The 23666-nt window shown below is 38.7% G+C and overlaps 3 protein-coding genes and 1 non-coding gene across 5 annotated transcripts; 3 read left to right on the top strand and 1 right to left on the bottom strand.

Annotated features, from left to right (window-relative positions):
- Positions 1-7449: 7449 nt before the first annotated feature.
- Positions 7450-9002, top strand: LOC117571120 (uncharacterized). Its single transcript, XM_034253116.2, has 3 exons — positions 7450-7641; positions 7734-8131; positions 8188-9002. The coding sequence occupies exons 2-3, from the start codon at positions 7892-7894 to the stop codon at positions 8839-8841; spliced, it is 894 nt and encodes a 297-aa protein (XP_034109007.1). The 5' UTR covers positions 7450-7641; positions 7734-7891; the 3' UTR covers positions 8842-9002.
- Positions 9003-9336: 334 nt separating this feature from the next.
- LOC117567678 (SAM50-like protein CG7639) lies at positions 9337-14038 on the top strand. 2 transcript variants are annotated; one of them, XM_034247800.2, is made up of 5 exons: positions 9337-9512; positions 12188-12756; positions 12826-12937; positions 13009-13567; positions 13633-14038. In XM_034247800.2, the coding sequence occupies exons 2-5, from the start codon at positions 12257-12259 to the stop codon at positions 13782-13784; spliced, it is 1323 nt and encodes a 440-aa protein (XP_034103691.1). In that variant the 5' UTR covers positions 9337-9512; positions 12188-12256; the 3' UTR covers positions 13785-14038. The 2 variants fall into 2 exon arrangements, with proteins under 2 accessions (XP_034103691.1, XP_051859679.1); XM_052003719.1 differs by lacking the exon at positions 9337-9512 and having other exon boundaries at positions 12124-12756.
- LOC117567677 (SH3 domain-binding protein 5 homolog) lies at positions 9816-23382 on the bottom strand. The gene is made up of 5 exons (XM_034247799.2): positions 23237-23382; positions 22725-23099; positions 12060-12122; positions 11819-11996; positions 9816-11755 (listed from the first exon to the last, which is right to left on the bottom strand). Exons 2-5 carry the CDS (start codon positions 22764-22766, stop codon positions 10545-10547), a joined length of 1494 nt encoding a protein of 497 aa, XP_034103690.1. The 5' UTR covers positions 22767-23099; positions 23237-23382; the 3' UTR covers positions 9816-10544.
- Trnal-aag (transfer RNA leucine (anticodon AAG)) lies at positions 19903-19984 on the top strand. Its single transcript has one exon. It is a non-coding gene; the product is annotated as a tRNA-Leu (tRNA).
- Positions 23383-23666: the final 284 nt, after the last annotated feature.

Raw genomic sequence — 23666 nt, 5'->3', positions numbered from 1 at the left:
GCGGTTCTAATTCGATCAAATCAAAATTTTTTTCGGGCCTATTTCGGGTTTTTACGGGCTGCGCCTTTTTGCTAAGGCCCGGGCCCGCACGAAGCCCGTACGAATCTTAATTTTAAGGCCCGGGCCCGCCCGAACCCGCTCCGGGCTTGTGTAAGCCCGCGGGCCACGAAAAAAGCTCGGCCCGTGCCCACCTCTAGTCTGAAGAATGGCAAATTTACAAAATAATACCAAAAATACTAGATTTAGGTTACAAAACTCTATAATCCATCGAAATTTCTAAAAAGTTTTTATATACGTTTGAGTTTTTCAATTGAACTAAGCTAAGAGAGGAGGTCCTGAGTTTAAATTCGCAAATCTCTGATAAATATTTCATAATTAGAGTGATTAATATACTGAATAACTTAACTAAATTGCTGTTAAATCATAAAATCATAAAATAATAAATAAAAAGTAAAAAAACAAAGAAAAAAATATGATATAATCTAATTTATCTTTTAAAACTATGAGATTCTCACCTCTTGTTTAGAAATTGGGTCTTTTATTAACATGTTCTTAAGATAAAAATGTGTTTTCTAACATTAACATTTTCATGTACGCACTTTTGAGACCAAAATTCTTAGTAATAAGACCAAAATGTTGAAGTAAGAACTATTTTTACCAGTTATGAAGTTCTTGAAATAATTAAAATGCTGAAACGTAGAAAGGAGATGTGTGAAAACATAATTTCAGTAATATTAAGCATAAATTCAATTATTTATTTGCCCCAAGTACTTTGCATTAATTACTTTAGAGACTCCTACAAAAGATATGCACATATCCATAAGTATAAATAACGTTGGCAAGCATTCAACGACTGTCAATTTGCTATCAATACTTGCTTGTTGTTAAGCTCTCAATTTATTATAGTCTGCTTTTAAGCTGTCCGTTTAATATTTGCCAACTATCTCACTTTCCGACTCGTTACTCGTTACTGGTGCAGTGTATAGATTATTTTTGCAGTTCGATAGTCAGTAGTCGATAGTTGATAGGCAATTGGCAATGAGAAACGCTTTAAGTGCACACTTTATTCCACATAATATGGCCTCAAATGTTATCTCTGAATGAACACTCATTTTTCTCTTTGGGGCAGGCGAGTTACCTTCTTAGCTCGTTACTCGTTACGGATGCGTTGTATTTATTATTGTTGCAGGTCGATAGGCGATAGTCTGTTGTCGATAGACGATAGGCAATTGGTAACGAGCAACGCTTTAAGTGCACACTTTATTTCACATAATATGGCCTCAAATGTTATCTCTGAATGGACAGTCGTGTTCTCCTTTGGGGCAGGCGAGTTACCTTCTTAGCCTTGGCATAAACAGCATGTGCAAAGGATGCACAACACAGTTACAACAGCTGGGGCAACACACACATGTGCAACGAGACGAAATTCAATTGCATAAAGCCGAAGACATTCTATTCAAAATTGTTGGTGGGGAGCAAACTTAGCCGCCGTAACTTTTCGACTATTTGCACTGACTGCACTGACATGCAAAGTAGCAGAAAAATTGTCTGGCAAAGTTGGCAATCAGACGCACAGACGGACAATTCCCCCTTCCTCTCTATGCACTCCTTACTTAAGCTAACATCCTTCCAAGCCAGACGCATAAAGTAGCTCAGAATGTTGCAGCTGCTGTATCTGTGTCTTGTAATTGTTGTTGTTGTTGTTGTAGTTGCAGCTTGTAAAGCTTTCGCTGGCGCATCTTAAAGATTTTTAACAGCACACTGCAGAACACAGAGACGGAGCACAGGGCAAAAAGTTGTCGAAAATACTCGTTCGTATATACGAAAATTGTTTAACAAGTTGAGCAAAAAGAAATAAGACGAACTACACAAAAAAATTAAATAAATGAAGAACTTTTTCACCTGCTTGCCGGCTCGGCTTGGCCTGCAAAAGTTTTCACACCGGGCCATAAGTTTGCCGTTTTCTCTCGTTGCTTTTTTTGCAACTGGAAATTCCAGCAGACGCTTTGACTTTAGCTTCAGTTTCACTTGCACTCGGAATCAGCTTCAGCTTCAAAGCTCTGGCTTTAGCTTCCAACTCCAACTGCATTGGTCGAGCTCGAGCTTGAGTTTCTCTCAGCTTTTAATTAAATAATTTCAGGCAACAATGGCTGCAAGCAGAGGTAGCAATAAAATGTTTTTCAGGCTTTTGAGTTAACATTTCATATTTGATTTGGCTTTAAGTTTTCTGCAATTATTTCGGCTGGCAAAATATTTAACTGCATTTCCTATTGATTTTAGTGCTTTGTAATCAACTTGGCTGGCAGCATGCAGCAGGCAGCAGGCAACCTGCAGGCAGCCAGGAAATTGACGATCTCCTGCAATTGTTGTGCCTTAGCAAAGCCTCAGCTCCAGCTCCAACCGTAGCCAAAGCCAAAGCCAAAGCTGAAGCTGAAGCCAAAAAGCCATTGCCATAGTCATTGCTATACTCGTTTCTGTAGCCAGCAGTCATCCAGGAAGTGAGCGCAGCTGCATTTTGTCTATTTTTCTTTAGTCTTCTTTACACACACCCACACACACACGCACACACCCACATACGCTCACATGTGGACAGAGAGTAAAACAGAAGGTGGAAATCTGAAAAGGAAGAAAAACTGCAGCGTTTAGAGCAATTTTACTCGACTTTTGCTGCTTTTGTTTGCACTTGGTCAATAAATGAGCGTAATATTAAGACATTGATTCGTTCGTATGGCTAAAACGACATTGGTTAGTCAGGTATAAAAGAGACTGAAACTGAGACTGAGACTGAGAATACAATGCAACGTTTTCCCGTTAACTTTGATTCCATTGGTCAATAGCAAATGCAATTCACTCAGCCTAAAGGCTTCCTCCACTTCCACTTTTCCACTTGTTTTCTTCCTTTTCCTGTGTCCAACAAATTGCAAAACGATTCCGTAAGCCAATAAAGAAAATATTACCAGGTAAACACGTAGCTTAGCTCTAATGAATTTCTTCTTTATTTTGGTACATTAATAGCAGCTTGACGAGTTATAATAGCAGCTTGACGAGTTATATATAATAACAATTTGGTAAATAAAAACAAACACATCAAATGTATTTTTTTTTTGGAAAGGTCTTCAGTCTTCTTTAATTTAAAGGTCTTCTTAGTCACAACCATTGTTTAAACTAATGAGAATTCTGGCACTACTTAAGTTTCGATTGCTCTTTTTATACACTGTTTAATCAGATTTAACTTATCCACATCAAATATTCTATGAAGGTTGATGTACCTACATTTTGAATGTAATTCCCTAGCGACCATAAAAATTCAGTCGGAGTGACATTTCTCTTAAATGAGTCAGATGAACAGTAGATAAACATAATAAAGTAATAATTAAGATGCGTTATTTATGCAATTTTAAGTTGTTTGCTTTAAAATATTATACATAATATATAATATTTAAAATAAAGAAAGCATTTCTTGTTTTATGGAACTTTAGTGTAAGTTTTATGACATTTACTTTGTATTTTAGTCTCATTAAAACTTTTGGGTTATGAGTGATTAAAAATATTTGGTTCATTCTTCATAATATAAAAAATTGAAGTTTTAGTTAAAGATCATTTAGTCAATTGAAAATAAAAAAAATATATAATATATAAAATATTTAAAGTATTTAAAACAAAAGCACAAGTTCAGTTAGCAATTGTAATATCCGCATTTATAATTATGGAAAAATACCAATTTCATAAGATAATTGACCAAACGCAAGATGATAACACTAAAAGTGTTTTACTTTTGACTCTGTTTATACATTTTTGTTTTATCAACGTAGACAAGTTGTTTCAAGCGAATGATCATTAATCAAAAATTTAATAACTTAAAACTCGTGTCCTTCTTATTTAATTTTGATACCTGGGTGTCCTTTTTACAACAATAATAACACAAAAATGTTATTGTGAATGGAGAGATGGTTATTATGTAGTCGAGCACTTCTTATTTAAACCCTTCTATTTATTTACAGCAAAGTTAACCGTATTATGCTGACTTTAAATTGATCTTTTGAAAAATAATGAAAATATTATCATGTATAAGAGAAAATACTTTAAATTCAGGTTACACGATAATAAAGATAATGTACATATGGTTTACAAAATACTAAACTTCACATTTCGAAACTGGGAATAGACTAGAGTTCTTCTTCTAGAAAGACAGACAGAATTCAACTGACCTGATCTGTGTTGCTCACAATTTTTTGTAAATATTTTAAATTTATATAAATGGATGTTACGACAATAAAGATAAAGTATAATATATAACATGGTTTACAAAATGTTATACTTCACATTTCGAAACTTTTAAGGTAACTGGGTCTAATCCTAGACTTCTTCTCATTCTAGAAAGACAGACAGAATTCAATTGACTGTGAATCCGTGGTATTGATCATCATATGTTATCAATATTTTAAATTGATATAACTGGATGTAATACGATAATAAAGATAAAGTAAATTACATGGTTTACAAAATGCCATACTTCGAATTGCGGAATTTTTAAGATAACTGTGAATAATCCTCGACTTCTTCTACAAAGACAGGTACAAAGATGTACAAAGTCTGTGAATCTGTTTTATTGCTCACCATATGTTATCTATATTTTAATGGAAATATATTAATATTATACGACAAATAAAGATAAAGTATAAAACATGGTTTAAAAAATGCTATACTTCACATTTCGAAACTGTGAATAATCCTAGACATCTTCTAGAAAAAAAGACCGAACTCAACTGACTGTGGAATCTGTGATATTGATCACCATATGTTATCAATATTTTCAACTCTGCAGGAATTCCTGATAATAATTCCCTTAAGCTGTAATGTGTGCAACGTGCATGAGAAGGAGTGAATCAATTACCCGTGTCAGGATATCTGTGAGTGCATCCCAGAAGTATGCTACAAAAGTTTCATATCCTAAATTGATGTTATTGCGCAGCGCTTAGCTTGTGAAGTAGCCAACAATATTTTGCAGCTCAGTTGCAAGATGCTCAGCTAAATGACAGCACAAGTGTACGCTATGGTTTTTAAAAAGTCAACTAACCTAACTCAGCTGGACTCTCCATAAACACACATATATATGTATATAGTGCATACCTGAACACACGTGCATGCAGACAAAGAATTTGTGACAAAGCTGGCGTTGGCTGCAAGCTTGCAGTACTTTGATATGGATGAGGTCTGTGTGTGTGTGTGTGTTTGTAGCGGGGTTACAAGTTGGCCAACGTGGAGTGCAGCGAGCCAAAGGCTAATTCACAGTCAGAGCGCGCACAATGCGCACAAACAATAAAAACACAACAACAACAACAACAACGAAGTACGTCTCGTCCCGCTTTCTGTATTGTATTATGACAGCAGCCGCGCCTGCAAGTATGCAGTGATTTTTTTCAAAATGCGCTACTCTCATTCTTTTCATCTTTCTCTCTCTCTCACTCTATCTCTTGCGCTCTGTGTGTGGAAGTTGTAAACAAGAACTTGCTACAATGGCAAGGTGGCAATAGTTGACAACGACGCTGTGGTATTCTAGGTGTTCATTGTCCAGGCTCTGCTCCTCATGCATGACCCTATCAAACAGACACACACACACATACAGACTGCACATAGATATGTGTTCAAAGTACGACTGGAGGGACAGCACTTGGCATATCAACTGGTCGGACATGGTGTAAACACGTTTAATGTTGTTGCCCATGTCGTCCATTGCGTTGGGTGCACTTGCTCCAGAGCCAGTGGACTTTGAATCGGACTCTGTCGCCGGCGCGTCGACTGCACTGTTGCACTGTTGCTACGTTTAATTTAATCTACTAGTCGGGCTGCTACCTTGACATGGACTAGCTCAGCCACCTCACAAACACACACGCACACACACTCGTTCAGTTTCCATGCAATATGGCTTAAAGTGGAAATGTGTGAGTGCGTTCACTTGTGTGTGCGTGTGTGTTGGCTGCTTGAGTGCACCGCAAGTCCATTTAACTTAACTTTGTCCGTACATGTCCCAGCATTGGTTGGCTTTTGGGTGCTCGCTCTCTCTCTCTCTCTCTGTCGTTTTTCTCACTCTGCTGCCTGTCTCACTGCATCACTCAAACGCACGGCCAAATGGTGACAGCACTGCGTGTCCATATCCATATGTGTGTGCCTGTCCCTGTGCATGTGTTTGGGTGCAACGTAATTTGCATGGTCAGCATGCAATAGCAAAAGGGACCGGCTACGGGAAGGGGTATGAAGAGACGACGACGACGACGGCACCAGATGGCAAGGAAATATGTATGGGAGCTAGAGCTGGAGCAGGAGATGCAAAAGTCTACCGTTGCTGGCTTAATTGCATGGCACAGCATTGGCAACTTCATGCTACCAAAATTCAATTGCCGATGCCAAAAAGTGTTGCCTACTTTCAGGCTGTTTTCTTAGTGTCACTCCTTAAACATGCACATTTCTGTTTTTGTTTTTCACTGCACTTTTTAAGCATTAACAACAACGAAAGGAAAGTGACCACTTTTCTACTTTGACGTTCAGTTTCTCTGGCAGGTGATTATAGGTCAACCTTTTTCTACTTGTGTGTGTGTGTCAATGTGTATGTGTTCACGTGATGCGACACATGAGCAACTCATATAGCGGATAACGTTAACGCAAAAAAGTATATTGCACAAGTGCCGCAACACGCAAAACATTAAAAGGATTTTTTTGTTACGCCGCGGCGTTGTTCAGCGTCAGAGTCAGGGAATCAAAATCAGACAATGTTCTCGTTTCGTTGTACATGTGTTTGTATAACAAGAGTCTGCTGGAAAAAATTGCAAACAAATGGTGCGGCATTTGCAATCGCTTTTTGTTTATTTTTTCTTTTTTTTTGTTTTTATGTCTGTTAGACTATAAAGTGTACGAATCATTTGCGAGCGATTTAATTTCAATTGCATGGGCGTTAATCAATAGCAATAGCAGCACAGGACAAACGTTTACCAAATCCGATTCGTAGAAAAAAACACACAAACAAACAAACACGCTTACACACTATACAATTCAATTGGAAAAATTCTGCAACGATAAAAAAAAATACATAGAGATTTAAACTAACACAGACAGATTCATTTTGAATGCGCGCCAATTAAATGAGTTTCTCAACCCTTCTCCCGTAACATTTTACAGCACTGATGCAATCTGTCGACCATCCCTGTCTTCAATGTGACCAGTTTATTTTCAGCTCTTCAAACACTCACTGCCAGAATTTATCCTTGAAAAAACCTTTATTTAAGGAAAACCAAAAAAACTTAAGGCAAATATAAAAAACTACACTTCTTATTCCACATTTTAAAGTTTAAAATTGCTCACAGACAAATCTGTGCTGCGCTTTAATTACCTATAAAAATGTATTTGTGGTCCCAACTGCCAAAAAAGTGATGTTTGCAAAAATGCAAAAATATCGATACAACAAGCAACTTGTCGATTATGCTTCATCTTTATAATCAGCTTGCCTCCACAGTTAAATAAGTAAACCGACCGAGACGAAAACAGAAGTTTACTACATTTTGAAAATATTGGGAAGAACATTTTCTAAAAATTATTACAAGGGAGCTAGCATGCATTGATAGACGACGCTGATGTTTAGACGTTGCGGTAAGAATGCTTACAAAATTTGTAGCAAAACATTTCATTTACGATAACAAATGATTTAAGTCACATTTTTGCGTATTTTGCCTCCAAAATAGACGTCTACTAAAGTCTGATAGAAACCACTTAATAATGAAAGAAGGCAACGCATTGATTACAAATCTCTGCAGCGAAGCACACTAGAATCGATAACAGTAACAAAAGCAAAGTTGGCATTAATTTATCTGATAATTGTTAGCCACCAATTAATAGACAAATGAACGGATCTCGCAAATTTAAATCGCTGCGTCTTGTGCGCTTCGGCGATATTCTCTACGATCAGCAAAGGCGTCTTATACTGCTGTGCCGTTCCTGCCAACATCACTTTCTGTCCCTGGAGGCGTTCCAGTCACATCTCACCAAGTGCATTGGCGTGAAGCACATTGTGTCGTCAATCAATGAATTGAATTACGACGAGGATAAGCGAGAGACAAGACTAGTTAATGGCCAACAGGAGGTGAGTATGAAATTAACACATGCAAATGGCAAGTAACTGCATTATTTCCTATTTAGCTCTTTATTTATGAGCCACAAGCCATTCGCAAAAACGACTGCAAAATAGACTGGGAAGCGGAACTTGAGGATCCCCGCTGGTATTCAGATGACTCAGTAAAGACACCGCCAAGCAAAGCAAAGCAATCACCTGCCAATACCAAAGAGAATGTGTCGAAAGTTCGCACACGCTTTCAGGCGTCGAATGAAGCACATGGAGATAAAGATGCGAAAAAGCCCCAACAACAGCCTCCGGAGCTGTCGCCTACATTAGCCAAGCGTGGAAGGCACTCAACGCCAAGGCGAACCATTCTAACAAATCAACAACAGGGCAAACCTCGCAGCAGCCTCGATCTACCCGCAGCATCATCACAGACGAATGACAGCGAAGGATTGATACCGGATAACATAACAGCAAAAAACACATCAGCACCATTGCCAATGGTTACCGTACCAGTATCGAATGTGTCCAACCATGGTGACACCCAACAAATACTCAATAAACTGCGTGCCTGCGGTGTCGAAGTAAAGCGTCGTAAAACCCATGAAACAATTGAAAGTCCAGGCGATGCTTTGGCAAATGCGAAAAAGCAACAAGCGCTTGATATTATGCGAAAATTGCAGTCAAATGGTATTAAATGCACCAAAGTAAGCAAACAAACGATTTTTAAATAAATCCCAACACGAAGTGAAGATTCATCGCACATCGGGTTTATTGTTGACTGTAAAAATATGAAAACGCCGAATTAACCAATCGCATTGTGCCCATCTCCAATTATTTACTAAAAGCAGAGTAAAGTTGGATTTAAACAATAAACTAGGTTACTAGATTAATAATTCATTTATATCGTGTTTAATTTTCAAATTTATAATCCCAACCCTGACTCGTGCGTGACAAACAATGCTTATTGGAATTCATTCATCGCTAGTTGGTGTGACCAGCTGCGCTAATTATTAAAGTCATCTATGTATCTGTATTGCGAATTCAAATTCAATTCAATATTGTTATGCAGATCTGATTAGATTTTCATTATTGATATTCGATAAACAAATTATATTAGACGCTGCCTACTTAACACAATTAAAAAAAATTAAGAACAATTCAAATCGAGCGCTCACTAATAAAGTGTTACCAAGCTAGACGTGGTATATTCCTTAATTGAACTTGCGGTCACACTGCTTAGTTGATGCCGCACGCGTGTGTTTTCAAGTCACAAGAAATTTGTTAAAAATCTTGGCCTGCTGCAGTGCCGCTTAGTTTGTTTATATTTTGTAACAATTCGTAGCACAATTCAAAGTTTTATAAAAGCGCCGCGTGTGGTAAACAAAGCAATAACATAAACCAGGTAAGACAGCTGGGAGCCAGCAGCGGCTTACATAATTTTCGAGCTTTTGCGGGCCAAATTTTGTTTTCATTAATAGATTTGTGGTGTCAAACTGCAGTCAGAAAATGACATCATACTTTAATTTTTAGGCGCCCAAGTTGCATCAGAGTCGACCGTTAATTGCATTTTCAAGTGGCCAAAAATCATTAATTATCATAGACTTCAAGTTTAAACCTTAATGTCAATACTGTTAGTTTAAAATGCCTTAAAGCTCTCTTAAATCCATCAGCTTTAAAAAGACTCCCATTAAAAGTCGCTTTTCGAATGAATTAAAATGTATAGTTTTATTTTCAAATTTCATATTGTATTTTAACTATGCAGAAATACTTGTTTGCTTGTTTTGCATTATAACATGTAGCTTATCATCTCACCTCGTTTCGAATATTTGAGAATTTCACTTAAATGGCTAATTGAATTCGTTTTTTATTCATTTTTTCATTTGATTTTCATTTTCACACACAAGTGTCGATTGTTGAATTATGTGGTATTTTAGGCTAAACTATTTAGTGCATGTGCCCATTCATTAATCTTTAATTAGTAAGTGGCATTTTGTAGTTGTTTATTTTATAATTAAACATTAACTTAAAGCTGATTATTGAAATAGTGCCTGTTAATTTGCAATTCGCGCACAAATTACAATTTTTCGTTATAAGAAATCACATATATGATGATGACATACGATATAAGGTGTAGGAGTAATATTAACAATTTGAAAAAACAGTTACACGCGACACTCAATATAAGTCAACAATTACGATACGTTTATATACGAAAATAGATGTATGCTATATATATTTATATTTTGTTTGCTTTTGCATTTATGTAGGCATTGTGTACTTAATATTCAGTGTGAACTTAAATGCGGCATTCACTTCTCACGATTTACAATACAATTCATTTAATATAAACAAACTTAGAATTTGATATACGCGACTCCACTGTTGAGTTCTTTTTCGCCCATCCTTGCTGATGCTGCTGAAGCATTTGCTGCTGCTATTCGAGGGATCGACGTCTCAGTTGGCGACGTACGCTGCCCATGGCAGCACTGCTTCGATCAAGCAACTCATTCGAGAGCCTCGCAAGCAGCGGCAACTCGCGCATGGAAACATTCACCGATGGCAGCGGAGCCAACTGTTGTTGCAGCTTCTTTATGGATGTCGCCGCACCGCTGGCCTGGTGCTGTGGCGTTACGGGCAGGCTGTGGGCAACTGAGGTGGCGGGTGCAGTGATTTTGATGATCACATCCCTGGCATCCACGTCGTCGACATCAGTGTGTCGTTTCAGCGCCTCAGCGCCCAGTGAAACAGGTCGCAGTTCTGTGGATTTTGCGCGCTCGGTTTGCTGATGCTTGGCCGCTTCCTTAAGCATCATCAGATGATCTAATTTGTCGACAGTGGCCTTCAATTCGTGTTCCCACACATCATTCTGCTGCTGCCCGTCGCCACCCTCAATGGGACGTACTGCCAAGATCTTCACCTTTTGCCGCAACGCCTCCAGCTGGCGTTCGTCGACGATGCCGCGCAGATCATTGCCCAACGTGGTGGACTCATCGTAGTCGCAGACATTGTCATCCTCAGCCTCATCCTCGGTTTCCACCGTGGAGGACTGTGTGACAAGTGTGGCGCCAAGTGACATTTGGCTGCCTGCTATCGATGGATAGTCGCATTTCTCCAGCTCCAGCTGGAAGTCGGGCAGCGATGGCAACGCACTGGAGGTGGGTGTATTCAGTTCAGCACCCACGCCTGGCTCTCGCGTTCCGGGCGGTGGCGGAGAGGCGCTTAACGTTGGATAATCGCCTCGCTGTCTGTGTATGTCTTCGCTGATGCGTTCGAGATTTCGCAGCGCTGTGGAATATGTCGACTTGGCACATCCCACCTGCTGTTGCAGCTCCTGTATGCGGTTCTTTTGTGTCTGTAGTTGGTCCTGGCAGACCTGCTTCTCCTCGAAATAGGGACGCGACTTGTTGATGCTGCGCCTGAAGCGATCTTCCAGCTGCTGCAGCTTCTGTTCGGCGGCATGAAAGAGGCGTGTGCGTCGTTGATGTTCGGCATGACAATCGGCTTTCTGTTTCTCTGCGTCCATCACCTTTTGGGTGGCATGATTCAACATCTCCTGCCAGGCATTGTCGAACTGCCATTCGTGTGAGTTGGACATGAAACGCTGCTCGGCCAACGCCACTGTCTCCTTGGCTGCGGCATGGATCTCTGTAAAATTGATAAACAATCCATTTAGCTTGGCTTTAAAATTCGTTATGCACTCGCACTCACCATTGGCGCGCTGAAACTTGACTGCTGCCTGCTGGCACTCGATTTGTGCTTCGCGAGCCTTGTCCAGCGAATCATAGTAGGGACGCGCCTTCTCTATGCAGTTGCCCAATTTCTTCGAGGAGAGTTTTAGGCGCCGCGTGGACTCGTTTAAAAGTATGCGAAATGTTGAGTTAGCCTCCTGTTAAAAGAGATACAAGTCAATAAGCGAGAGTTAAGCTTACACGCTTTTAGATAAACTTACCTCCAATTCGATTTCCAGTTTATTAATCTCATCTGTAGCACTATTGAGATTCTCCAGTTCAATCTGGAAATACAGAGAGTAAACAACAAAAATGTATTAATTTATATTTCTGCTTTACACATTTACAGTTATTGCTAATCGACTAACACATCATCTAAACTACAAAACCTGCCCCACCCAACGATAACGAACACAAAATGTCACAAACACCGCCCAAGGATCCAAACAGTAAATACGATCTTAGCAAAATTGGAGCACGAGTTGATCGAGTCAATGTGAATGGCCTGCTGAGGACTCACAATGATTACGTATTGCGGGCAGCCGATGGCCTCTTTAAGGCTGACAATTTTCAGGACATGATGATCGAAGCAATGGCGGCCAAATCATATCTGCATGAACTGGGCATCTTCAAGGATGTGAGCGTACATATCGATATCAGTCGTGGCGCAGATGCCACGCCCCAAGGCTATGAGATAACACTCAAGGGCAACGAATACTCGAGGATTATGGGTTCGGCGGGCACCGAGATTGGCCAGAACGAAGGATCGCTCCGCACAGAGCTGACCATACCCAATGTGCTTGGTCGTGGTGAAAGCATCTCGCTACAGGGCAGCTACAGCAGCACCAGAGCCAATGATCTGCAACTGAAGTTCTGGAAGCCCTTTTTCCACACACGGTTCCGGGAGAATCGACCAGAGTAAGTTTGTTATTTAATAAAGATTATTATTAAGAGTAAGAGCACATTCAATGTTCGTTGGTTTTGCAGAATGTCCTTCAGCGTGTTCCGGCAAACGGATCGATATGACATAAGCTCGTTTCAGACCACAAACTTGGGCTACTTGGTGGACTTGAGTGCACACACAATGCTGGGCGTGGATGTGAGTAAAGAATGAATTATTTTTTATGGTAATTGTCAGTTATTAATGGTAATTGTTTCCCTCACTTGCAGCTCACACACTCGCTGCAGTATGAGAACTCCATTAGAGACGTGAGTTTGTTAAACAAATCCGTGCCCATCGCCATACGTGATCATTGTGGACCAAAGTTGGCTTCACTTTTGCGGTATTCGGTGATCTTTGACAATCGCGACAGCAACGTATTCCCCACAAAGGGCGTTCTATTGAAGTCAGTCAACGAATATTGCGGACTGGGCGGAAACATTTCATACACCAGCAGCACAGCCCATGGCGAAGTGAATGTGCCGCTATTTGCGGGATTGGTGGCACAATTCTGTGGCCGTGTCGGCGTCATGAAGGAGACCAAAAAGACCACAATACTGCCCATTAACAACTTGTTCTACTGTGGCGGACCTTTGACGCTGCGAGGCTTTAAATATGGCGGCGCTGGACCAGTTGTCGATGGCACTCCCATCGGTGCCCAGACTTTCTGGTGCACTGGCGCACATCTGTGGACCCCGCTGCCGTTTGCCGGCGTCTTTAAGGGACTCGCTAGTCATTTTAGAATGCATTTCTTCTATAATATGGGCAACAGCAACAGTTTTAACACAGGTAATTCTACTTTACTGACTTTAAAGTGCTTCTCTTACATGTATTTATCTCTTTTGATTGTGCAGACAACATGCGCAGCGCCTACGGCATGGGAATTGCTGTAAAGCTGGCGGAACGTGCTCGCATCGAGTTAAACTACTGTGTACCTGTGCGCCGGCAAAACACTGACAAGGTTTTGAATGGTTTCCAGTTTGGCATTGGCTACGAGTTTGTCTAAATCCTCACGGTAAAGTGCAAATGTACTTAGCTATAGAAGCCTTCAAGAGTCCCCTAAAAGAACTGCAGCAAAGTTGCAATGCTGCCCCAACCCACAAATAGTCACTGTTAGTTTATAGACTATCGATATTTTGTTGTATTTTTTTCGTCAATGCATTTTTTCATCCTAAAATTTAATTGTAAATCAGAACACATTTTAAGTATAGCATTTAAGGCGTGTATATAGAAAATAAAACGTTGAGCGATTAAACTGTTAAATTAAAAGCAAAGTGTTTGATTGATTTAATTAACTACAAAAATGTATTTTTCAGAACTGATTGGGAAAAATAATTTTTTATTTTCAATAAGCAAAAGAATGTGGCTTTGAGTTGCTAAATAATGATTAGCAATTACTATTTATTAGTTGCAATTTTACTTAAGATTAATTAATATCTAAAATAAAATAAAAATAGCAAAATCTGTCAGTTAATAAGTCCACAGGAGGGCAACGCTAGATTAATGAAGTGACGCGTACACTCCAGGGTGATGATATGAAACGGTTTTTGCTCTAGCCCTATGTGAACATGAAATTGCTTTTTGAGCAGCGAATTCCAAAGCAAACCTAAGGGCAAATAGCAACATAATTTATTATTTTTTAAAAATACACATTCTATAATAATTTCAACCGACCCGGGACTCGAACCCGCTACACATAAATTTCTAATTGTTCTCGCGTCCGCAACTCAACGCTGAACGCCACACTAACATCACAAAAATAGCAACCACAAAGCTTATTTAACAAACAACCCCGTGAAATGCTGAACGATATTTCCAGTACTTCAATTTAGGGATATTCATCTGGCTACAGGTTTTGCTGGAACTTTATAACCTGTTTACACTGGCCGAATTATTAAAACTTTCTGAGAAGTGTAACCTTTCTTCGAATCTTTCTCATTCGTATATGTAAAAAATTGCGATGAAAGATTCCGAAAGTGCAGCCAGGTTATATTATTTATTAAATTAGTAATTTTGGTTGATTTGCCTTTTTTCTTTAAAATTATTCTTTCGTTTTGTGTTTGTTTACACTTTTACGTCTAACCTGATGTTTGAATGATTTTAGTATGATGTAAACACTTGCACCACATAACATAATCTTTCAAACAGAAGCGTTTGGTATAATCAGGTTATAAATAATAATTCCAGCAAAGGTCCGTACTTCAAATAAAGGATATTCATTTCGCTACAGGTGTTTCAGGTGATCAATCAACAACTGTGCAACATTTTGTTTGAAATGGGGATAAAACATGTTAAGAAAACCACAAGTGCACAGGATGTGACTTGTATTATCTTATTTTTTTTTGGCATAAATTTCCTGTTCAATAGAGTGCTGGGGAAAATGCGGGCGTGTAACTACTCCGCCCATTGTCATGGATCGCTGAACTGCATGCGGTTATGGGTTTTGTTTTGGTTTGTTGTGGTCGAAAAAAAAACCGGTTTTAATTATCATATTTATTTCTTTTTATCTGAATTTTGTCTGCGTCTAAATACATACAGATATACTACTACGATATGCTGGGCATAGGAATGTATGTAATGCATGTTGTTTTATTATAACAGCTTTTATGGAGCTTGTCCCAGTTTGATTTTTATCGTGGTCGCAGGGCATTTCTTTACATACCGGATATACACACATACATTTTAGTAGAAGTATATACACGAAAACCTCTCTACATACACTTGGAATGAAGCAGGTCGTCGCAGGGCGACTCTGGAGGCTGATTGATTTAAAGGCCGAGACGAATCGCCGGCTGCTTCGCTGACTGCCTGAGACCGGTTTTGTGTTGTGTTGAGTTTACCTTTTGGTTGGCCCCTAAAAACCAGTTTCATATACGTCGCTGCCGTTGCAGAAATTTCAAGAGTTGAACTTTCCTGGAATTCGCTGGCATCTGGCATCGGGCATCGGATCGCACAAAGGAAGCGCACAGCTAAAGCTTGTGGCCTCTGCTGGCATTTGACTAGCAAAGTGCTTGTTAATTAAAAGTTTTTCATTGCATCGCATTTGGCTTTCCATGTCTATTGCCCAACTATTTTCACGAGCGACATGCACCAAACAAAAACAAAGCAAAACAAAAAACAAGCGAAAAACTAACAACAGTTATAAACAAGTTGGCACAAGCACGCCCCCTGGCGGCAGAGACAGTGCACTAATTAATGCTCTGCACCGTGCACACTGCGCAGTGGCCCTAAAAAAGCCAAAGACCTCTTAAGTGTGCACATGGTACATTCGATCAGCATATTAAATATATTTACGATGTATTCATCCCTCAGTTCAATGAGCCGCAGTCAATGAAGATTGACGGACGCTTTTGACATCGTAAAATTATTTATTACAATGCAATTGAATTGTAAATAAAAAACCTCACACACAAAAGGCTGTACTTACGTCTGGATATGAAGTAGAGAAAATATTTGATTATCTCCAAAGAAACCAGCAATTATTTATTGAAGGTAAATTGTATGTTGGAATGACGACTCGAAAATTGTATAAATATTTGCGCAACTTTTGCATATTTATTCATTTACTTATTATATTATGCCTCATGTTCAATAGCAAACATGGAGTGGATACAAAATATGGAAATATACAATACAAAAGCAAATTCATGACGTGCGCAATAAATTGACAAAATATCTCAACTCAATTACTGACAACAGAAGGGGGGATTTTTGTTATCTGACTGGTAGTAAAATTTATTATTAAAGCTACACAAAATTATTCTTCAACAATTGAGTTTATTATCCCAAGTCTGCTTAAATAACTAGAATAATTTCATCCGACAAACAAGTTGATATATTGATTTGTTGATTTTTAAACTTCTTCTCTTTTTGCGTTGATGTGAAAGCGTTTTGCATAAACAGGGTCAAAATCACATGATATAGACCCCCAACTAAACGCAAAGCCGGCAATGAAACGTTGCCCAATCACGCGATGTGCTGACGTTTTTTTACTTTTTTTTTTGCATTCGTCAGAGAGCTTGAAAGGTGTGTTTCGGTAAAGGGCAACGCAGCTCAACCTGAGTCACAGACTATATAAATCAAATGGAAAAGGTTACAACCACAACTAAGGCGAGTCTAAATTTCCTAGAGTATGTTTTCAAGATGACGTATTGCCCATCGCACACACACAGACAAATGGGCGCCCTTTTGACAAAAACCCAGCGATAAAGTTGATGATGACGTTAATTTTTGCCATGTTGTATAAAACGATGATAGGCAGTTGCTTGGTACTAAACAAAGTTATGCCAACTTGAGCATTTAATGCTGGCTGTCAAGCTGGACAACTTTTCAAACTTAATGCGGAATTGGCATGTCCTTTTTTATGTTTGCAAAGCCAAAGGGAGAAGTGACAAGGAAGTGGGTAAGTGAAAGTGGCAGTTGTTCGAGTGTTTAAGCCAACAACTGTGCGAATAGTTTAAGCACTCTTAAGTTAGAAGATAATTATGCAGGAAATGAAAGCTTAGCTTCAAGTCATTTCAACTTTATCTAACAGCTGTCGGTGAACTGAGAGAAAGAGTTTTGCAAGCGATAGTCACATTTATAATAAATATTATCGTGTTCCCTTTTATTTAAACTGAGCATATATCATTAGCTTATTAGTTTGCTTCACCGTGAACCCGTTTGAGGACACACCCTGAGATAGTCGCAATGACGCCAGCCCAGCGAAATCGTATGGCGTGATGTCCTGGCCCAAACGAATGCCTTCCCCGGCCTAACCTGACCTGACCTACTTGTGGTGGCCTCGTATAACTACGACTACCAGCCGAATGTCCTCCCACCCGTGGCTGCGTCAACATTTGCCAAATGGGAAATGCGAGCCAACCGTAATGGAAACCTTATTCATCGATTTGTTTTTAGCAACATCAAACAGGAAGTCAGGTGGCACATGTAGAGTGTAGTTGATCAAAGGACATTCAACTCAATGTGTTCTCATTTGCGTCATAATCAGCAGAAAGTGGCATAGATATCTCAGCATGTTTGCTTCGTGTTCTTCTCATCTATTGGGGACAGGCAATTAACGCGGATTTGGCTAATAGAAAGTCGCTACGCCTGAGGCTGGGCGGCGGGTTAAGAAGGTTAAGCGGAGGGAGGGAGGAGGGCTGCGTGCTTATAGCTGAAACTAAACTAGCACAAGTGTTGTCGTTGCTGAGTGCGCGCTGCGAAAGTGTTGTTATATAAAGAAAAAAAAAAAAGAGTATGCCACGCCGCCCAAAAAAAGCATAAAATAAATGAGAAACAACAACGCAGCGTAGCTTGACTGAAACGCAATTGACCGAAACAATTTTAATTAGCCCAAAACTCTAACCCACAAAAGAAAAGAGACCAAAAGTTATGTCAACAATGCAAAACAGAAAGAGCGAGATGAGAAAAATCCGATAATGAATAACGTACATACCATCCAAAAAAAAAGAGAGAGGGAACATCAGAAGCCAAATCTCCGCTTGATATGAATCATGCTGGCTTTGGCTTTCAGAATTCAAATAGAAGAAATTAGTCAAGATTTTGTTTTTTCCTTTTCATCGCTAGCATGGGGTAAAAGAAATTGTATCTTGTGAGCATGGGAAAGGTCAACTGAGTTGAGCTGAATAAAGTCAATAATCTGAGAATGTTCTTTGTTTTCATTTAAAGCTAGCTTTTGATGTTTATTAATTACTATCCCAAGGCGATTTGAATTTGGGTAATTAAACACAATTTTCATCAAATTTGGAGCAGAATTTGAGCTTTGAACCTTTTGCTGCTTAAGTTCAAAGCACTTTTGGATCTGATTTATTTATTTATTCATTCTTAGAACTTCCTACTTTACAACACATTTTTATAAATTTCTTTATTTCTAATGCAATTATTTATCGTTAAATCTATTTCTATCTTCATTTCTACATCAATTTCACTTGAAGATGTTTCTTTATTAATATTGATTCGAAATGAATGGAAAAATTCCTGTTGCTAGTTCAGACTGTCTTGCTTCATAAAGAACCTTCACATAAAAGTGATACAATATTTATGCATTGTCAATAACAATTTACCAACGATTATTACCAACTGTTTACAATCACATTGAACTTGGAACTGCTTTTGAAATGCATCAGTCAGCTATTGATACTGTTTATTTGATAAGATTATTCCTGATATACTTAGAGGGTGAGCACACTCCGTGAATATATATGAGCGTGATAGATAATATTGGGGGACTGGTAAAACGGGCAATAACGTAATTGAAAGAGCGGAAATAACTACTTGGCATTTAGCAAGATATTTGCCGCTATTGTCAAACCGCGAATATCATTAAAAATAAATATAATACCAAACAATGACGAGAGCAAAATCTACGTAACCAAATTGTTTGGAGCATTGCTTATGGCAATATTAATTAATTAAGGCAAATTATACAAAACAGTAAATGCAAATTGAGTGCGGTAACCGGCGGCAAAATGTTGCCGACTTTTGCCACAGATTTCTGTTTCTGTTATGCATCATTGAAGAGGCGGCGCTATTCACGGCAATAATGATGATGCTGAATGACGATAATGATGATGGCACCTCGGGGGCTTGTTGAAAAGACGGCGTCAAAAACAAAACGAAAAAACTACAAACAATTTGCGCTTTGACAACAGACTACGAAATTGAAATAGAAAGTAACCTCGTTACAACGAAGTGTGGATACACTTAACTGGGCAAGATGTGAATGTAGTTGAATCTGCAGTTCAATCAACTGTTTGAGGCATTTCGGTGATGAAATTCGTAAATTGCGAGTTAAGTGAGAATAAAAGACAATGGCATCCGTTCAACTTGGAGCTTCGCAAGATGCAATCGCGGATGGTGCGACTGCGATATAAAAATAAAAAAAACACAGGCAACAGCTGCGTGTGGGAGTCTCTCTCTCTCTCTTTCTCTGTCACTGTTATTGTTGCAAGTGCACAACAATATTGTTGCTTTATGTAAATATTTTCAAAAGGTTCAACTCTTAAAATAAATAAACTTCCTACAATTGTCCAACAGTTACACTTTAGCTTTATAAATAGCACAACCCTCAACGAGTGACGATGAAAGCATAAGAAATATTTCTGGCCAGAGATCAACCAAATGGTAGCGTGGCCGAGCGGTCTAAGGCGCTGGTTTAAGGCACCAGTCTCCTCGGAGGCGTGGGTTCGAATCCCACCGCTGCCAAATGGGAATTTTTTTTTTAATTTTTATTTATGCACTGCAAGATAAGTGAGATAAGATGCACAACTGCAGTATCTGAGACACGCTTGCGATTGATTTAACAACGCAATACCTGGGTAGGGAAATTTATACACGAAGAGTACGTCATGTTTATTTAAAGCATGTATATTTCTTATTGTTTAGTAGTTAATTCAACAGTTACACCACACTACTTGAGTCATTAGTACACCTTATAAGTGCATTTCATAAGCTCCCATCTATAGCTATATGACATGTCAGGCGCTTTGGTGATTCATAGAAGTCGGTTAGGTTCTCTATATGGCGTCTCGTCGCTCTGCTTGCAAATATCGTATATCGTTTCTCGTTTAATTAGTCATTAGCATAATCTCAGACGTGTATATTGTTTGTTTTGGCATCCAAATTATCAAGTGGCACAAGGTAACACAGTACGGTAACGTTGATAATAAGGAGGGACTTAAATCTCGAATGGCATATGATAATGAAATTTGATTAATATCAAGGCGACACACAAAAAAATATAATAATAAAAAATTCCTCGAAGTACAATCGATATACGGCGAAAGGTTAATGTTTCTCGATATCGCCCAGACATGTGTATTAACAGTTAACGTGTCATCGATAAGTGCCAACTAATTATACAACCCATGACGAAAGTTTTTAATTCCATCGATACGAAGAAAGAAGAAAGAAAAAACTCCCCTACAGAAATGACTAAACTTTCCATGGCGCGTGTGGGAGGCGGTGTCGGGTGGGTGGCAGACTTAAACAAAAAAAAAATACAAATTGAGTTGAGCGCAAATAACAACAATTGAAACAGCTGTCTAAATCGCTGAGGACTTTAAGCTTTTTTTTGTCGTTGGCTTTCTTTTGTCGTACGCAAGCGCGAACAGACGTCACTCGAGTGTCTTTGCTTTCTATCTTTGCTGATATATAGTATAGTACTTCTAGATCTAAACATCTATCTCTGTTTCGCTCCGTCTCCCTCTCAAATTGCGTGATAAGACAACGAGCAACAAAATTGCACGCGCTAAAAATTTCATTGATAAACAAACCGAACTTGGTGAAAGAAAAAAATAATAATAAACAGCCGCTTGTTTTTTCTTAATAAGAGGAAGTGGTGCATAAAACATAGAAAATCCATCAGCAGCAAGCACAACAAAAAAAAAAAGATATAAATAAATATTTATGAACATATTCGAGTATTATATCATGCACATTGGCAAACGGGTTTTCAATTGTGTTTATGGAGAGAACTTTTGCGAAAAATACAATGTGCATACGTATGTATGTTTATACTGTAATGTTTATAGGAGTATCAAAAGTCTATACACCGCCATATCGAGCATTCCAATCGAATCACATGCCCGCAACATCAAATTTTTGTTAATGTTGTTACTCAGCGTGGGACTTTTGTTGCTATCTTCTTTTCGTTTTGTGCTCTCCTACTTGGCTGTGTGTTTAAAAATAAACAAATTGAGGCCGGGTGGGAAAATAATAATAGACTGACTGGTATTTGTATTTAATAGAAAAGACTTCTACGAAATTTTGATGCATTACGATTAAAATTTTTATTTTTAAATTTATTTTCAGCTTCAATTTCTACGAAATACGAATCGAATTTCTGCTGACTCTTTTGAAATATTGACAAAGTAACAGCTTGCAAATAAAATGAAACAAAGCAAAGCAAAGACAAGTCGAACTTAATTTATGCAAACTGCGCACGAGGCTCTTGAAATCGGAGAGAACAAAATCAACACACAAATTCTTTTGTGTGTTAGTATTTATTCGCTTTAGGCAAAATTTGCGTATTTGTATTTGTTTTCATCTGCTTGCGTCGGCGTTTTGGCATTTCCCAAACATTAATGGTATGCCTGACATTGCCATTCCACGAATTCCAATGCGATTTACAGTGGTCTCCCTTTCTCGCTCTCACACACTACCTAAGCCATACTTAATACTCAACTGCACTTAAGTTGGGATTTGGCCACACGCACGTACAGCAATAGAAAGAGACGCCAACGTGAGTGTGTAAATTGAATATGTATGAATGTAAGTTCGAAATTACGCACAAGGAGAACGGATCATAAAGTGCAATTACTTGGAAGAGGCAACAAGACAGAAACACTTGACAAGGACATGGACAATGCAAGTGTGTGGGTGAGAGAGCGAGACAAGCATCTCATACATTGATACAGGAAGTTGTCGGTTGGGACAGCTGTCTTACTAAACGGTAAATACCACAACAACAGAAACAGCAATTCCCATGAATATTTAACAGTTTCATTAAAGGAAGCGCGCAATTTGTTTAATTGCCAGGCAAAAAATGCCATGGAAATTGATTTTTGTTGGTTAAGCAACAAAACGCAGCCAAGCGTAAACAAGGCACATGCGAAAGTCAAACGAGAAATGTAAAATGTAAAACGCAAAGCGCATTGCAAAAACTAACGCCACCTTCCTGCGATAGCCTTTGACAACTGTCAAACTAATTAATACTACACTTATGCACAAAGAGAGTGCGAGTGGGAGAGACATACACGTAAACAAAGAGAGCACTCACTCGTTCCGACACACACAAAGATAGTCTACTCGTAGTATTGCGAAAACAATAACAAATAACTAGCCAAGGCAACTACAGCTGAGCCCCGTTTGCGCCTGTCACTGCCTGACACCATGTTTGTCGATTGAGCGAGAGGTGGAAGGAAGACACGTGCATTTTTCTTACCTGAATTTGCGGGTCCAGCTCGCTGTCTTCAGTGTTTGACATTTTGCACCACAGTAAATTTGCTTTTATCGTCTGCCAAATCCAAAATGTGTTAATTTGCTATTCCAATGCAACCGCTTTCAATTTCAATTAGTTTTCACTTTTGTCGCCAACAGCAGCCAGTTATTGCTTTATTTGCGCCTTTTCAATTGATTTGCATTTGCATTTTCACTTGCATTTCATTTATTAGCAGCGCAATTCAATGATTTGTTTTATTCTGCTCTGCCCGGGGACGACGCTACTTTTATGGCAGCATTTATTTAAGCAATCAACTTTTAGCTGTGTGTATGGGTGTGTGTGTTTTTGTGTACGAAGATTATGCAAACACTCTTCTCACTGAGAATTTCGTGAATTAAATAAAAATAATAATAATAGCATTTGTTGTATTACGTTGTTTGTGTAAGAGAGGGATAGATAGATAGAGAGAGGGACGCAGACGTATAAAATCACAATTGCAAAATTAACTCAAATACCACAAATTTCAAATGCACACTTCTAATGTTACTGTAGCTTCACTATTAACCAACTATTTTCGTTTTAAATGCTATCTTAAAATTATTTATTTATTTCGAGGAGCGAGCGTCCCCGTCCAACCGAACGCGGTGTAAGTGAAAAGCAGACTCAGTGTGAACGCCAGCCAAATTCATAGATATGCTAACAAAATATAGCGTATCCATTATTACGGACGGCCACACTTTTACTGTATTTACTCTAGTATTTATAAATGTATTTATGTATATACAATTTTAGTGCAGTATAATTAATAAATTATTTCTCTGCTTTAATAATATATAATATATGTGTTAAATATGGTTAATAGATAGCTCGGTGTAAGCGTTAAGAGGGGTTGCAAGTCGACTTACCGAATATACTATTGCAGAAAACAAAATGTACTAAAATATA

The sequence above is a fragment of the Drosophila albomicans genome, chromosome 3, assembly GCF_009650485.2.
Source record: "Drosophila albomicans strain 15112-1751.03 chromosome 3, ASM965048v2, whole genome shotgun sequence".
NCBI classification, from domain to species: domain Eukaryota; kingdom Metazoa; phylum Arthropoda; class Insecta; order Diptera; family Drosophilidae; genus Drosophila; species Drosophila albomicans.
This window is presented reverse-complemented; position numbering and strand designations above follow the sequence as displayed.